Source organism: Eriocheir sinensis, unplaced genomic scaffold, assembly GCF_024679095.1.
Source record: "Eriocheir sinensis breed Jianghai 21 unplaced genomic scaffold, ASM2467909v1 Scaffold1, whole genome shotgun sequence".
NCBI lineage: Eukaryota > Metazoa > Arthropoda > Malacostraca > Decapoda > Varunidae > Eriocheir > Eriocheir sinensis.
In genome coordinates, this window is record NW_026110295.1 from 1,537,289 (window position 1) to 1,553,263 (window position 15,975).

At 44.1% G+C, this 15,975-nt stretch overlaps 1 protein-coding gene across 1 annotated transcript; it reads right to left on the reverse strand.

Moving 5' to 3' along the window:
* Nucleotides 1-8,870: 8,870 nt before the first annotated feature.
* LOC126988860 (uncharacterized) lies at nt 8,871-12,187 on the reverse strand. Its single transcript, XM_050847267.1, has 2 exons — nt 11,029-12,187; nt 8,871-10,904 (listed from the first exon to the last, which is right to left on the reverse strand). Exon 2 carries the CDS (start codon nt 10,754-10,756, stop codon nt 9,575-9,577), a length of 1,182 nt encoding a protein of 393 aa, XP_050703224.1. The 5' UTR covers nt 10,757-10,904; nt 11,029-12,187; the 3' UTR covers nt 8,871-9,574.
* Between the last annotated feature and the right edge of the window lie 3,788 nt (nt 12,188-15,975).

Here is a 15,975-nt window from a genome sequence, read left to right on the forward strand (position 1 = left end):
CTGAGCACCGTCCGAGGCAGTCACCGACTGCTCGAGTGACGGGTAAACGGCTGGAGTAAAGGACAAGTCAAGGAGACACTAGCCCTTCATACGACATACAATTTGGTGTGTGGCGGGTAAACTTTGCGTCATGAGCGCTGGACGAGGCCTTCAGTTTTGAGTCGTGTGGCGGGTAAACGGGGGGTGGGGGGGTGGGGGGGGGGGCGTTAACGCGCCAGCACCTGATGGCTCGTTTTGCCTCGTGAGCGCTGGACGAGGCAAGCGGGTATTCAGCAGGGGTGGCTCGCTCGCACTTAATAATGGCTCGTTTTGTCTCGTGAGAGCTGGACGAGGCAAGCGGGCAATCGGCGGAGGTAGGTCGCTCTCCCTTAAATATGGTTCGCTTTGCCTCTTGAGCGCTGGCCAAGGCTGTAACTGACGGGTAAACGGCGTGAATAACGGATTCAGGCCTCGGGAGCGCTGGCCGAGGCCAGCAGGTAATCGACGGGGGTAGGTCGCTCGCAATTAATGGTTCGCTTTGCCTCTTGAGCGCTGGCCGAGGCGGGAGTAACGGACTTAGGCTTCGCGAGCGCTGGCCGAGGCCAGCGGGTAATCGGCGGGGGTAGGTCGCTCGCCCTTAATGGTGCGCTTTGCCTCCTGAGCGCTGGCCGAGGCAGTCACCGACTGCTCGATTGACGGGTAAACAACTGGATTAACGGACAAGTCAAGGAGACACAGGCCCTTCATACGACATAAAATTTGGTGTGTGGCGGGGAAACTTTACGTCTTGAGCGCTGGCCGAGGCCGTCAGTCATGAATCGTGTGGCGGGTAAACGGAGGGGGGAGGGGGGGAAATAACGCCCCAGCACCTGATGGCTCGTTTTGCCTAGTGAGCGCTGGACGAGGCAAGCGGGTAATCAGCTGGGGTAGCTCGCTCGCACTTAATAATGGTTATTTTTGCCTCGTGAGTGCTGCACGAGGCAAGCGGGTAATCGGCGGAGGTAGGTCGCTCTCCCTTAACACTATTCGTCCCGACCCGGGCCACATTTGCCCCCCCCTGAGGATTTTTGTCAAAACGATCATTTTTTTTTTTATTACCAAGTTTAAAAGAAAAACAGACCTACTGATAAACGTAGAAAATACCGTAGATTAAGATGCGATATCAAAAATAACCATAGGAGCCTCCGTTATCTTGCTAAACACGAATATTTAGAAACACCGACGCGAATCATTTTGAAGCACGGCGATACGCTGTGAAAAAAAACCCAACGTTCAAACGCCTCCGGATGACGATATTATTACTGTTATAAGTATTAATATACCTGTATTGTATAGTGCTATACTGCATGTTCTGCATCTTTTATGTTAACAAAGCTTTAGCTGATACACTAAACAGACCAACAAACAAGCTAGCTGTAATAAAAACATAATAAAAACGTACACAGCCCGCTGTGTACGAGAGTTATTCAACGGCAGTTGGCGACACGAGCTTGTGATTGCGGCGAGGCGATGACGAATTATGGCACACACAATACTTATTTTGACACTACCATAAGGTGATAACTGTGTCTCGTACATATGTTAATTTCTTGTACTTTGGCCAGACAATTCCTATATATAGCTAATAAAGAAAAAAACGTACGTGCTTGGGGTGAGTCTGGGTAACAGGTGTTCACATGCGCTTGGTCTAAAAGCTTACACACTGACTTCACGACATCATCACCGTTACCTGCTACCAAGGTCTGTTCGTGACGTAGGTTGACTCACAAGGAGTATAACAACAGTACTATGGCACAAAGTGAGTATGGGTTTACGGAGCCACAGGAAAATTTTATTACTGATGTATATGGTGATTCCTTGAGAGATGTTGATGTGTTTCCTGATCCATTATCAGAGAGTGAGGCAGAAGGAAGCGAATTTGAATATCAGGATGATGCTGCAGAGGTAGATGAATGGATTCCTAACAGACATAGGAAACAGTTAGTAAGAGACAGGTTAGTAAACTCTCTGGATAGCTGCCTCAATGTAAATAACTATGATGATTTTCACCTTCCCACGAAACCAAAGAGCATACAGTCTTCTTACAAAAGCCTAGGGGGTCACAGCCTGGGAAACAAGTAACCTGGCAAAACCAATGGACTAATAATGAGATTGAAAGTAACTTGATACGTGCAGGAAGTTTACTAGGTGAGGCAACTGAGGCTGACACAGCTATAAAAGCATGGGAATTGTTTATTACAGATCATATTATTGATGAAATAGTGCGGAACACTAATGTTAAAATTCAAAAGATAATTGACCAATTATCAGAGAGAGAAACAGTAAAGAAAGACACAGTACACATTAGAACAACAGATTCTGTAGAGATGAGAGCTTTTCTGGGCCTGTTATATGTTAGAGGTTTGTTAGGACAAAACACACATGACCAAAAACTTTTTTTCAAGGAAAAAATAGGTCACCCAATTTTTGGTGCTGTCATGTCATGGCATAGATTTGCTTTTCTTCATGCTAACATAACATTTGACGATCTCGCCACTCGCCCTCAAAGATGGTTACATTCAAAGATGGTTACATGACAGGTTCGCAGCAGTGAGGGAGCTCTTTGAGGCATTCAATGTGCGCTGTAGTTCAGTCCTACAACCAGACGACTACTTGACCATTGATGAAACCTTATATGGATGCAGAACTCAAATAGGTTTCAAACAATACAACAGGAGCAAGCCTGTCCGATATGGCCTATTATATAAGTCGATCAACGCTGTAAGGTATCCGTTTACATTTAGAACAATTGTCTATTCTGGCAAACCCAAAGAAGAGCCCAGCCCCTATTACATACGCGGTACTCTGCCAACAGTCAAAGCACTAGTGAACCAGTTGAGTAGCAGTGTCAACTTGTGTGGCAAGACCATTAGTCTGGACAGACTATACACTAGCTTAGAGCTATTCGATTGGCTGTTGACGAAAGACATCACTTATAAGTTTAGCAGGTTTGGAGTTAAAGTCTTTGCTTAAATTGTCTTTTTACTGGTTTTGTGGCTTACACGGAGCGTGTGATGTGAACTCTATCGAGACGAAATGATGACTGCCCTCGGCAGCCGCACAAGCTATGTGCGTCATCTTTCGTTCATGAGGTTGCCTAGTCACAAAAGGATTTATACAGATAGAGGGAGAAGAAGTGGAAACGGATAGATATTTAGGATTAATATTTACATGTTTACAATGCTCGGTCAGGCTAGCGTGGCGCCCACGCCACGATGAAAGTAAAACTCTATGTACAAGGATGGCCGGGCCGAATGAGGTATAGAAAGTATGAAGACGAGAAAGGAAGTACACAGTATAAGGGAATGGAAAAAAAAAATAATGAATGGGATACAGGATTATAAGCCCATGAGGGACAAATAGCAGTTAAATGCAAGTTAAACAATTGGCACATGGTTACATTACCAAGAGTAATGGTGTATAAACAAATAAAGACAAGTGCACAAAAAAAATTCCTAATATCTAAACTCCCGGGAGAATGAGTTATTAACTAAATATAATATGAGAAATAATATATAATAGAAAATATTATCATGATCATGGATTAAATGGTATGGGTATACATACATGGTTAAGTTAAAATATGGAAACAAAAAAATTGGTTGTATATGGATATATAGGTGTATATATAAATGGTAAATAGATACATATCACAGATGACTTGCATGTTAGTTAGTTATTGTAAATAAATTATCCTGTCCTCTGGTTAGAGATAAATGGCATATGAAGACAATTATGCTCAATGAAAAAAAAAATATTATTGGACAACGGGAATATGGTCTATGCCGTTGCTGGCTGTAAGGGGCGCTGGAGGACGGCTCGACGCAGGAAGGCGTAGCGGCGGTGGAAGACACAGATGAGGAGGGTAGCTAGGATCACAGTGAGCGTCAGTACCGTAGTCAGTGACGCGAGGATGGGGTATACAGTGTCGGGGCGAAGTTCTGGCCATATGGTGAGAGAGGAAATGGGTTGTAGGGTGATGTTCGGTGCAATGAGTTTGGGTAAGGTGTCTCCTAAAGAGTGTAAGGGTTTGAGTTGTAGGGGAGTTGTTGGTGTCGGCAAGTTGAAGGGTTTGAGGTTGTAGGTATGAAAGGTTTGGTTGAGCAATAGATGGTTAGATTGTTTAGTTGTCAGGTTGTGGGATGTGAGACTGCAGGCCTCCAAGATGACAAAGGAGCCGTGGACAGCGGTGTTGCTAGGTCGGGATCCAGGGCAAGTGACTGTAAGAGCAATGGAATGATGGAAATAGAAGTAACGCCAGGGTTTCACTCTAAGGTGGAAGATGGTGGTATCCTCGACTGGGGTGAAAAGACACAGAGATTCAATTGGGGAGTTTCTAACTAGACCCAGCTCACAAGGATAATTACTGGTAGGCAAAAAGACGTACTGGTAAGCAGGGCAAAGGTACATCTGGAATCGGGTGATATGGCAATCATGAAAGTCAGCTGGAAAAGCAATGTGCATGAAATCTGATGAAACCAAGAGAGTGGTATGAGATGTAGATAGTTGGTAGATGGAAGAATTGACAACTGTAGGGAATGGATGAATGTGATAGATAGTGAACATATCTGGCGACCTAAAGGGTATATGCACCAAGATACCATCTGTAGTCAATGTTGCCTCCATGTAGGGATAATAATATTGAACCTGGGTCTCACTGAAAACAGGAGTTAAGCCTTTTTCTGTTCTGGCCCAATCAATGACATGCATAAGTTCCTGAGGGGTGAGAAGGGAAGGGGTTACAACACCATCTAACACGTCTCTGAGCAGTGTAAATGTGTCCTGCAGTGCTAATTTAAAATTTGTGATTGCAAGGTAGACAGCTCTGAGGTTTGCTGCCATTAAAGCCAAATGGTGAGCCAATAAGTACTGGTGTTGGACCTGCTGAAGCTGGGTTATGAGGGATGTGAAGTTGTTGAGGCGGTCTATGATAACTTTTTGAGTCTTAACAACCGTCTCAATAGCTTTGTTTTGGGAACTGAGAACAATGGCCTGGTTATTCAAAATAGTACCCCATTTGTCTAACTGATCGTGAACTTCAGCAACATTGGCCTCTGTAGCTGTACCAATGAGGCCTTTTAACAATCTCCCACCAATGTCGATGAGACCACGCTTGGACCTGGCGTGGGCTACTGGTGTTTTAAGGTAAGTTGAAAAAGGGGTCCATTCTAGCAGACTATCAAAGGATTGTTGGATATTTAGGAAAGATAGCATGAGAGTAGAGAAATATGTCAGCGTGAGTGGATGGTTTAGTTTATGAACTGTGTCCGAGGTCTGCTGGAGAACCGCTTCCGCTTGCTGGATCTGGCGCCGGAACTGGGGTATATGGAGTCGCTCCAGCTCACGAAAATCGCATAGGGTAATGCGGACATCGACCACGTCCTCCACCACCATCACGGGGCCGTCTGGCTCCACGATTGCCCCCACACGTAGGTGTTGTTCATAGGAGGGCTGCTTCGTGGCATTTGTGGGGAGGACCAGGAGAACACCTCCCAAGACACATAGGCAAGGGAGTAGCATCGCAACTGGGTGAGATAATAGAAAGTGGTTAGTGGATGGATAAGGTAAAAAAAAATTGTGGGAGAAGAGAAGGGACACTAAGGGATGAAGATGGTTCTCCGTACAAATGCATCAGTGTGCAGATGTGTATGATCTTAGTTTCTTCCTGTAGTCGTTGGTAGTGTCCACCTCAGCTGGGCCTGGAGTATTTGTCGGTGTCGTTAGAGGGTCGTCAGGCGCAGGGGTCGACTCCTCACAGGTTGAGGAAGAAGGTCGGTTAGTGCGTTTTAGGTGGTCTAGGTGTGCAAGCTTCGTTTCCAAGGTAGTCAGGTGGCGGATCTTGACCTTATTCCCTTTGTCGTAGGCCAGTAAGCGGTATGGTCCCTCAAAGCGAGGTGCTAGTTTGTTTTTGGGTTCCTGAATTTTTAAATAGACAATGTCCCCTATGACCAATAATTTGTCGGTTGCTGATTTCCATTGTGACGCATTCATGGCAGCCTTGCTATCCTCGATGTTGGAGGTAACCCGTTTATAGATCTTCTGGAAGTCTGTCCCTCTGACTCGAACGTAGTCATCAAAATTATAGATGGGCGTGTCCTCTTTGAGGAGGAATGAGTATGGCAATCGATGGTCCTGGCCAAAAATGACAAAGTGAGGTGTGTCACCTATTGATTTATGGAGAGATGAGTTAAGAGAAGCCATTACCTGAGGCATCCATTCGTGCCAAGTTACTGAGACATCACCGACCAGAGAGCGAAGTGTCTGAATGATTTTTCGATTTTGTCGCTCGACCATGCCATTGGAAGCTGGATGATAAGCCATGGTATTTACCTTATCAACTTGGTATTCCCTGCAGATTGCCTCCAAGATTTTATTGTTAAATTCTGTGCCATTATCTGAGATGAGGACTTTAGGGTGGTAATATTTACAAAAGACTTCATCAATGAGAGCTTTAGCCACAGTAGTTGCTTGCTTGTCCACTATGGGAACTAGAACCGAGAAACGACTGAAATGATCAATGGCAACCAATAGGTATTTGTGGCCTTCAGTAGTTTGGGGTAATTTCAATAGGTCAATAGCAATGGTATCCCATGGCTCTAAAGGTATGGGATAGCTTTTGATGGGGACTTGCTGAGTAATGGATCCATAATTTTCTGCACAAGTGTGGCAGTTGTTGATGTAATCAATGATGTCGAGCCGCATACGTGGCCAATAATATAACAAACGGGCTTGCATCAAAGCTCTACTTTTTCCAGGATGTCCTGCATGAGGGTAAGAATGTATGTTATGCAAGATCATAGAGACTAGGCTTTCTGGTACGACGATTTGTGTAACTTCCCTATGCGGACCGTATTTAGTTGTGATGTATGTATTCCTGACGAGGATGCCGTCGTTGAGATCAAAGTCAGTTAAGGGTACAGGTAGCGTTGGCAAGGAATTGGGGTCGCCACTCTGCAGATAGTATAGGATGGGTTGACAGAAGTTATCTGTTTGTTGCGCTGCGCGTATGGAATCATTCAAAGTTGGGTCATGAGTTCGACTTGGGTCATCCAAATGATCTACATCCATGTCCATTATCGCGCCGATATTTCTGGATAGGGCGTCCGCTACCTGATTTACTGCTCCAGGGACATGAGCAAATGAGGGATTAAAGTCTTGGACAATGAGGCTCCATCGGGCCAATTTCCCGTGAGGGTTTTAGTATTGAATAATTCCACCACGGCTGCGTGGTCGGTTCTGACATGGATATTGTAGCCATAAATGATGTCACGAAAATGACGTAATGCCCACACGACCGCAAGGGCCTCAAGGTGGGTAGTACTGTAGTTTGATTCTGCTTTGTTGAGCGTGCGACTTGCATATGCTAGAGGTTGTAATTTATTTCTAACATCATATTGCATGAGAGCGGCTCCTAGGCCCGTGCCCCAAGCATCTGTGTACAGGAAAAGTCCTTTGTGTGGTCTGGGTAGGCCAGGACAGGCGGGGATGTTAGTGTTGTTCTAAGGTAATCAAAAGCTTCCTGATGTTCCGCCCCCCATGTAAATGTGGAGTCTTTGCGCAAAAGTTGAGTGAGGGGTCTTGCAATGCGTGAATAGTCCTTGATAAAGGATCGATAGTACCCGGACAGTCCTAGGAAGGAGCGGACAGATTTCACGTCTGTTGGCACAGGATAGTTAAAAATAGCCTTGACCTTGTCAGGAGTCGTATGTACACCATTCTGATCTAGTACATGGCCTAAGTATGTGATGCTTGGACGCAAAAATGACATTTTGGGAAACGCAGAGTTAGACCTGCCTGGTAAAGGCGATTAAATACTTCTTGTAGTAAGGTAATGTGTGAGTCGACATCCTGTGACACTATGATGATGTCATCTATAAAGGCGAAAACCTGTTTGCCAAGGAGGCCATGCAAGACTTTGTTGACTAGCCTTTGGAACGTTAGTGGCGCACCACTAACTCCAAAGGGGAGTTTACGAAACTGCCAGTGACCCGAAGGGGTAGAGAAGGCTGTAAGCGGTTTACTATGCTCATCGAGGTCTACCTGCCAATAGCCACTTGCTAAATCTAAGGTCGTGAAAACCTTGTTGTTGGTGCCCATGCTGCTTAAAATATCTTTGAGGGTGCGAAACAGCATTTAGTTTCCTGTAGTCTACAACTGGCCGAAATTGGCCGTTTTTCTTCTTCACAAGGAAAATGGGAAAGTTCCAGGGAGAAGTAGTGTGTTCTATAATACCTGATGCTAACATGTCTTTGACTGCAGTATCTAGGATAGCTCTTTGAGAGTGTGGTGTTCTGTATGCAGGCACATAGATGGGGTTGGTATTGGGATCAACCGGTATTGAATGTGTTAAAACATTTGTGGATCCAATAGGATCATCCGGCAGACTGACAATGGAGTGGTATGTCTCTAGTAGGTTGTGCAATTTCTCCCTTGCTTCTGGAAAAGCCAGATCTTCGAGATGAGTAGCTAGATAATCATTTACTTTTTGTTTATGATGATCACTCCGCAAGATTTCAGAGGGGGAGATGATCTCTGATTCCTGTACGCTACCTATGCGTTCAGGTAGAACTTCAAAGTCAACGACGCATGTCCCTTGACGGAACTTGCGTACGTATGGGGATGAGTTGTGCATTATTAGGAAGGTTTGACCATTTTTATCTACTTTGCAAAGTGCATCCTCCATAGTCATGGCATTCATCTTCAAGCTCTCACTCATACAGATAGCCTCACATTCATCACTTATACCAGCAAGACGCATTTGAAGCATAGCTGATCCACGTCCTTCTAACGTGACGTCATTCGCCAGAACGCCGTGGACCTCAAATGCTCTTGCGAAGAGGAAGAAGAGGAGAGGGAGGTAATGTATTGGAGGATGATGCACTTTGTTCCTTAATAACATGCACTGCTGGAGATGAAGTATCAACCAGTGACCGCTGGGCCACGCTAGAAAGATGAGTATATTCTCCATCGGCGGAGGGAGAAGTGCACAACAATGGCTTTGGGGCCGTGAGTGTTCTAATTGGTGTTTCATGTTGGTAAACACAATCTTCTGCTGGAGCTAGGGACAAGCAGTGTTCCCGCATAGATTGAAGACCCAAAAGAATATCACCTGGGATATTCAAACCATGACACACATGAAAGGTGGCTGTAATCGGGGACAGGGAGTTAGCCAACTGGATAGACAAGGGGGTGTGTCCAACTACTTTAAATGATGTGTCATCTAGTCCACTTAATTTTAGGCAGGGAGGTTCCAATACCAAGGTTGTCTTTGCGTCATGTAAGGCACGCAATGTTCCGATGTTTATGATATTGGGACATGCCCCTGTGTCCATGAAAACACTAATTTGGCGACCATTACACTGAGCAGGGACAGTCATGGCAAGGGAGGATTGGGGATAAAGAGCAATGCGGTGGTGTTTCATGGTAGTGGTTTCAACATCCGTAGGTTGGGTTTCAATGTCAAAATGAGCTGTGGATGTACTTGGTTTGTTTAAAGGTGTGCGGGTTGGGGGTGTTGTATGAATACCACACACCTGGTGTGATTTTGTACCCGAGCCTATGTTATTGCGGGAGACATGGCGCGCGAGGCTTCCCCCGACGAGGTACCTCCCCGGGGCCTCGCGCGGCAATCCTTGGTGTTATGGCCTGATGTCTTATGGTAGGAACAATATTGATTTGACTGTTGGGTGTTGCTGCCGTACCAGCAATTACGTGTATGGTGTCCTGTGATTCTGCAGTTGTAACAATATTGAGTGTTATAGCCACGCCCGCGACCCCTGCCTCTAGTGTAAGGGCGGCGGCCGCGGGGTGTGGCAGAGCGGTTCCTAGGGGTCTGAGCTCCGGTCGGGGAGCGACTTTGGGGACGTCCCCTCTGAATTCTGACACCCCTCACCGCTGAGGATGTGGGTTCTGTTGGTGGCTCTCGTCCCGACAGGGGACTGATGTGGTTGAAAAGGGTTCTACCTTTTGGTAGGGGTTCTTCCTTTTGTAACTCTTTGAAGAGTGTCTCCGTGCAATTAAGGAGAAAGACAAAGTATGAGAAAAGGCGGCACACATCTTCAAGGTTCATTTTCTCATCGGTAGTCCACGGGGAGTGACGGAATTGGGTTTCAAACTCTGTGAAGGCTCCACCCGCGACGCCTAAACAGTCGTCCACTGCAATATTAGCCTTTATTTTGGGACGGTAGGTAGCCGCTAGGCGGAACAAGACTGACAGGGCACCCTGTTTGCATGTGGAGCCGAAATGGCTGATGAGATTTGCTTTCGCTTCATCATATGTTTTGGCTTTCTTGAATGCGTCACTTTTTATAATGGATTGAGCCCGACAAGGGCCCGTGTGGATGCTGTCGTAAAGGTGGGCCAATTTCTCCCTTTCATTTGTATATTGGAATTTGGTAAAAGCATCCTCTACCCTCTGCAGGTGAGTTAGGAGGTCGGGGCCGGTCTCCTCTGAGCCCGTATATTTTGGATTTTTATCCTCGCCCCTTAAAATGACGTTTTGAGGTTTGTCACTCATGGTTGGGTCACTTTGGTGCTGTTCTGTCTGGGAAGAAGTAGTCTGGGAAAGCTCTGGTGAGAAGTCTGAGGGGAGCTTCTTTGCAGGAGGTAATGGGGGTGCTGGGGGAATAGGTTTTGGATAAGCAGCTCCTGAACGGAGGACTGTGTGATGGGGAGTATCAATCGTTAAACCGCTGAAGGCAGAGGATAGAGCCTCTTCCAATTTTCGATCCTGGGACATGGGGAGTTAGACGGGGGAGTCACTTAGCTGTGTCCGATGCATTTGTAAGGAGACCAGAGCATGATGGTATGGCTGATGTATGGTGAGGGGGGAGACTGGGACGCAGGAGATGTGGGTTAACTCACTTCTCTCTGCTCTCCGGCACAAGCTGTAATGTAGGGGAGATATTAGGACGTATATAAGGAAAATTATAGGAAGGGAAATTTTAAGTAAGATTAAAGGGAAGTTTATAGGAAGATTCGTAGGTAATCCGTAAGGAAATGGTAAGATACCTTGGGTGTGAAGCAGTCGTGAGGTCGCTTGAGGAAAGAGTGGGGCGGTACAAGGGCATAAATGACTGGGATCAGCAGATGTGCAGATGGCGACACATATCACTGGGATCAGCAAGACGTGGCTGCCGCCGGCGAAAGAGGGGTAGGGCTGGTGAACGGGGAGGGGAGGAGCGCTGAAGGCGAACGGTATGGATTACAAGAGAGTAGGGATAGGAATTTAAATGTAATCCGTGTATGGGATTAAGAACAAATGAAATGGCGATTATATTAGGTTAATTTAGTGGAGAATGGGAGACGAGGGTGAGAATGTTATTTGAAGTGGGGGGTTTCGACGGTACATGTACTAAATTATGGAACAACGTTTCGTCTTACTTGAGTGATAGTTCAGGTGACAAACCAAAATTGTGCGGCGTGTTCCACTAGCCGGGGGTGGGTGTTGCCGATGCTTTGATTGACGGCACGCTGACGCAGACCGCTGACGCGTTGAATTGAGCTGCCTGGCCGCGGCTACTACCTCGTCACTACTAATATGGCTTCCTCTTCCTCCTCTTGTGACTGTGAAGATACAGGGTTGGGGGAGTTCGGCAGGGGGTTAATCCCGTTAAGTGAGGTGGGATTTTTGGGTAGACTGGTCACGGACGTTTGCTGAGTGGTGGCACAGATTGTTGTTTTGGTGATACAACGTAGGTGGTGACCTCTTTTGTAGGTGCAAGTACGAGCTATGGGGCTTGTAGTCGTCTCATAGGGAGTGTAGTAATCCCGTAATTGTAGAGAGGTTGTGCTTGAGTTCACACTGGTTCACGGAGTCGTTGCCAACGGAGTCACCACGGAATTTGAGGCACTGTGTGTAGGACAGTAGTATTTTATGACAAATCCTTTGTAATCGCTTTGTAATCGCTTTGTAACCGCTGCCACCAATATAAGTTTAGCAGGTTTGGAGTTAAAGTCTTTGCTTAAATTGTCTTTTTACTGGTTTTGTGGCTTACACGGAGCGTGTGATGTGAACTCTATCGAGACGAAATGATGATTGCCCTCGGCAGCCGCACAAGCTATGTGCGTCATCTTTCGTTCATGAGGTTGCCTAGTCACAAAAGGATTTATACAGATAGAGGGAGAAGAAGTGGAAACGGATAGATATTTAGGATTAATATTTACATGTTTACACACTGCTTTGGGCACACTAGATCAGTCTAGAAAAGGAATACCACCACAGATAAAGGAAGTCAATGCAAGAGAAGATAAATCTTATGAAGTGTACAAGGAAAAGTGTCAAGGAAAAATGTACCTTAATTCCTATGTGAAACAAACCAAAAGCAAGGGCCTGCGTAACGTTTTGCTTTTGAGTACGCTGCCCCCCTTGTTAGGCGTCACTAAAGATGACAATCAAAAGAAGCCAGCAATATATAAACTGTATGACTTCACTAAAGGAGGCACTGATATTGTTGACCAGAGAATCAATTTTTACACAGTTAACACCAAGTCTAGAAAATGGACTGTCAATGCATTTTCATATATTTTAGATACTGCTCGAGTGAATTCTCAAACAATATTTGGTAAAAATACCAACAAGGATCCCAGGAGTATAAATTCATTTAACTATGGCTGGGAGCTGGTGATGTCACTATGTATTCCACAAATACGGAGACGGAAGGAAACTCCTGGTTTGCCGCAGAGTACAATAGCTAAGATCAAACTGCTGCTAGATGACTCTGAACCTGAACTTGATGCTGTGCCTGAAGGGCAACCCGTCAGAGCAGAAAAGCGAGCGAGATGTTCAGCATGTCTAGATTCTATCCAGGGCCAGGTTACACAAATAATAGATCTAAAGTCAAAAGGAGCAGAATAATGTGTCAAATTTGTAAACATGTTGCTTGCGATCAGCATCTAAAGCATTTATGTTGTAATTGTTACGATAAATTGAAACCATATATATATATATATATATATATATATATATATATATATATATATATATATATATATATATATATATATATATATATATATATATATATATATATATATATATATATATATATATATATATATATATATATATATATATATATATATATATATATATATATATATATATATATATATATATATATATATATATATATATATATATATATATATATATATATATATATATATATATATATATATATATATATATATATATATATATATATATACATACAAATTAAGGTACTGTACTGAAAGTTGCCAGGTAGCTAAAATATAATTTGTTGACAGTCACGATTATTATTTTCTATTTTGTTTGGCAGTGCGCTGAGCGGTTGTGTGACCCAGCAGAAAAAAAGACAGCAAGTCTACAGTCCGAGCCTGGCAACATTATTGTGTTGCGCACCGTTAGCTATAGTTCTTGTGTTTCTTAGCAGACATTATTAGAAATAGTTTCGGCAAATAGAGTTTGGCGGGGCACCCTGAATTCTATCTGCTGATTAGCTTTTTTTTATTATCAGGAGTCATGGAGGTAGCACTAGCACAGGTGACTTGAGTTGCAGGGAGATGAGAAAGGTAGCCATCTTGGGACACAGCTACGTTTCTAGGCTTAGGTTTGACTCACCGATGAAGATGCCGTGGTTCGAGCTTGCTAAGTATGGTTCACCTGGGGCTAAAGTCAGTAACATCATGCAACGCCCTGTCTGGGAAGAATTTATTGACTACCAACCCGAGTTCACGCTTTTGCTGTTAGGCGGGAATGATATTAATGAGAACACAATACCCAGTGAGCTTGGAAGAGAAATTGCAGAGCTTGCCCTAACGGTTGAAGAACTCACTGGAGGTGCATGCCACATCATAAGCATTGAACCCCGCCTACAGCCGCGGGGTATAACACCAGAAGGTACAAGACGGTAAAAAATGCAGTCAACAGGTGTCTCGGGAGGCTGCCGGACTCTAAATTCCGTTTCCATGGCATGGGCATAGAAAATGAGGACTTGGGGAGTGATGGAGTTCATCTAAATGCTGAAGGATCCGACGTACTTCTTCATCGTCTCATTGAATTAATCGAGGAATGTTTGGGAGCTTAGGCAACTAATGTTTTCTGCCGTTTTCATGAATCTCTCTCTCTCCTCTCTCCCGCCTGCCTTGCCGACAAAGTTACCAGTTATGCATTTCTTAGTGGCCGAGCCCAAGATACTCGTCTCGCGACGTAAAGTGATCCACCCTAACACACACACACACACACACACTAAAGATACTCGTCTCGCGACGTAAAGTGATCCACCCTGACTAACACACACACACACACAAGATACTCGTCTCGCGACGTAAAAGTGATCCAACCCTGACTAACACACACACACACACACACACACACACACACACACACACACACAATATACACGTCTCGCGACGTAAAGTGATCCACCCCTGACTAACACACACACAAGATACTCGTCTCGCGACGTAAAAGTGATCCACCCCTGACTAACACACACACACACACACACACACACACACACACACACACACACACACACACATTCAAGATACTCGTCTCGCGACGTAAAGTGATCCACCCCTGACTAACACACACACACACACACACACACACACACACACACACACACACACATTAAAGATACTCGTCTCGCGACGTAAAGTGATCCAACCCCTAACACACACACACACACACACACACACACACACACACACACACACACACACAAGATACTCGTCTCGCGAAGTAAAAGTGATACAAACCCTGACTAACACACACACACACACACACACACACACACACACACACACAAGATACTCGTCTCGCGACGTAAAGTGATCCACCCTGACTAACACACACACACACACACACACACACACACACACACACACACACAATATACTCGACTCGCGACGTAAAAGTGATCCAACCCCTGACTAACACACTCACACACACACACACACACACACACACACACACACACACACTTACACACACACACACACACACACACACACACACACACACACACCATCTTTCTCTCTATAGAGGTATGGATGTAAGCCACAGTCATTGGCGACCCGGTCGGGGCCAATGAATTGCAATCTTAGCGAGCCTGCGCTAACCTTGCAACGCCCTTACGGATGGAGGCTTGAAAAAAACAAACAAAGATACTAGTCCCGCAACGCAAAAGTGATCCAACCCCTGATGGTAGTGATGATGGTTGTGGTGATGGAGGCAGGAAAAATCAGCACAAAATAGACTTCTGCGTTGAAGATAAGTGTGTCAGAGAGAGAGAGAGAGAGAGAGAGAGAGAGAGAGAGAGAGAGGCCAGTCATAGGCTATTGGACCGTTTGAACCTAGCTCCCCTCTCTTCCATCTTACATAGTATTTTTTTCTCATTTCGCTAAATTTCGCGTTCCTATTCGTCTTGATTTCCTAAAATAATCTCTCTCTCTCTCTCTCTCTCTCTCTATATATATATATATATATATATATATATATATATATATATATATATATATATATATATATATATATATATATATATATATATATATATATATATATATATATATATATATATATATATATATATATATATATATATATATATATATATATATATATATATATATATATATATATATATATATATATATATATATATATATATATATATATATATATATATATATATATATATATATATATATATATATATATATATATATATATATATATATATATATATATATAACCAGGCAAATGAGTGGTTAGCAAACCATGATACCCCGTCTGTGAACGATAATACCCAAAATAATATCAGTACCAGTGTCACTTGCTGCGAAATATTCATGTCATTCATATTCAGTTCCTTTCAATATAAGCAAATATACTCTTATCGGCAAAAAAAAATTACTTTCTATAAATCACTGGCCTCGTATGGTTTATTTTGGGGGGGACCTGGATGC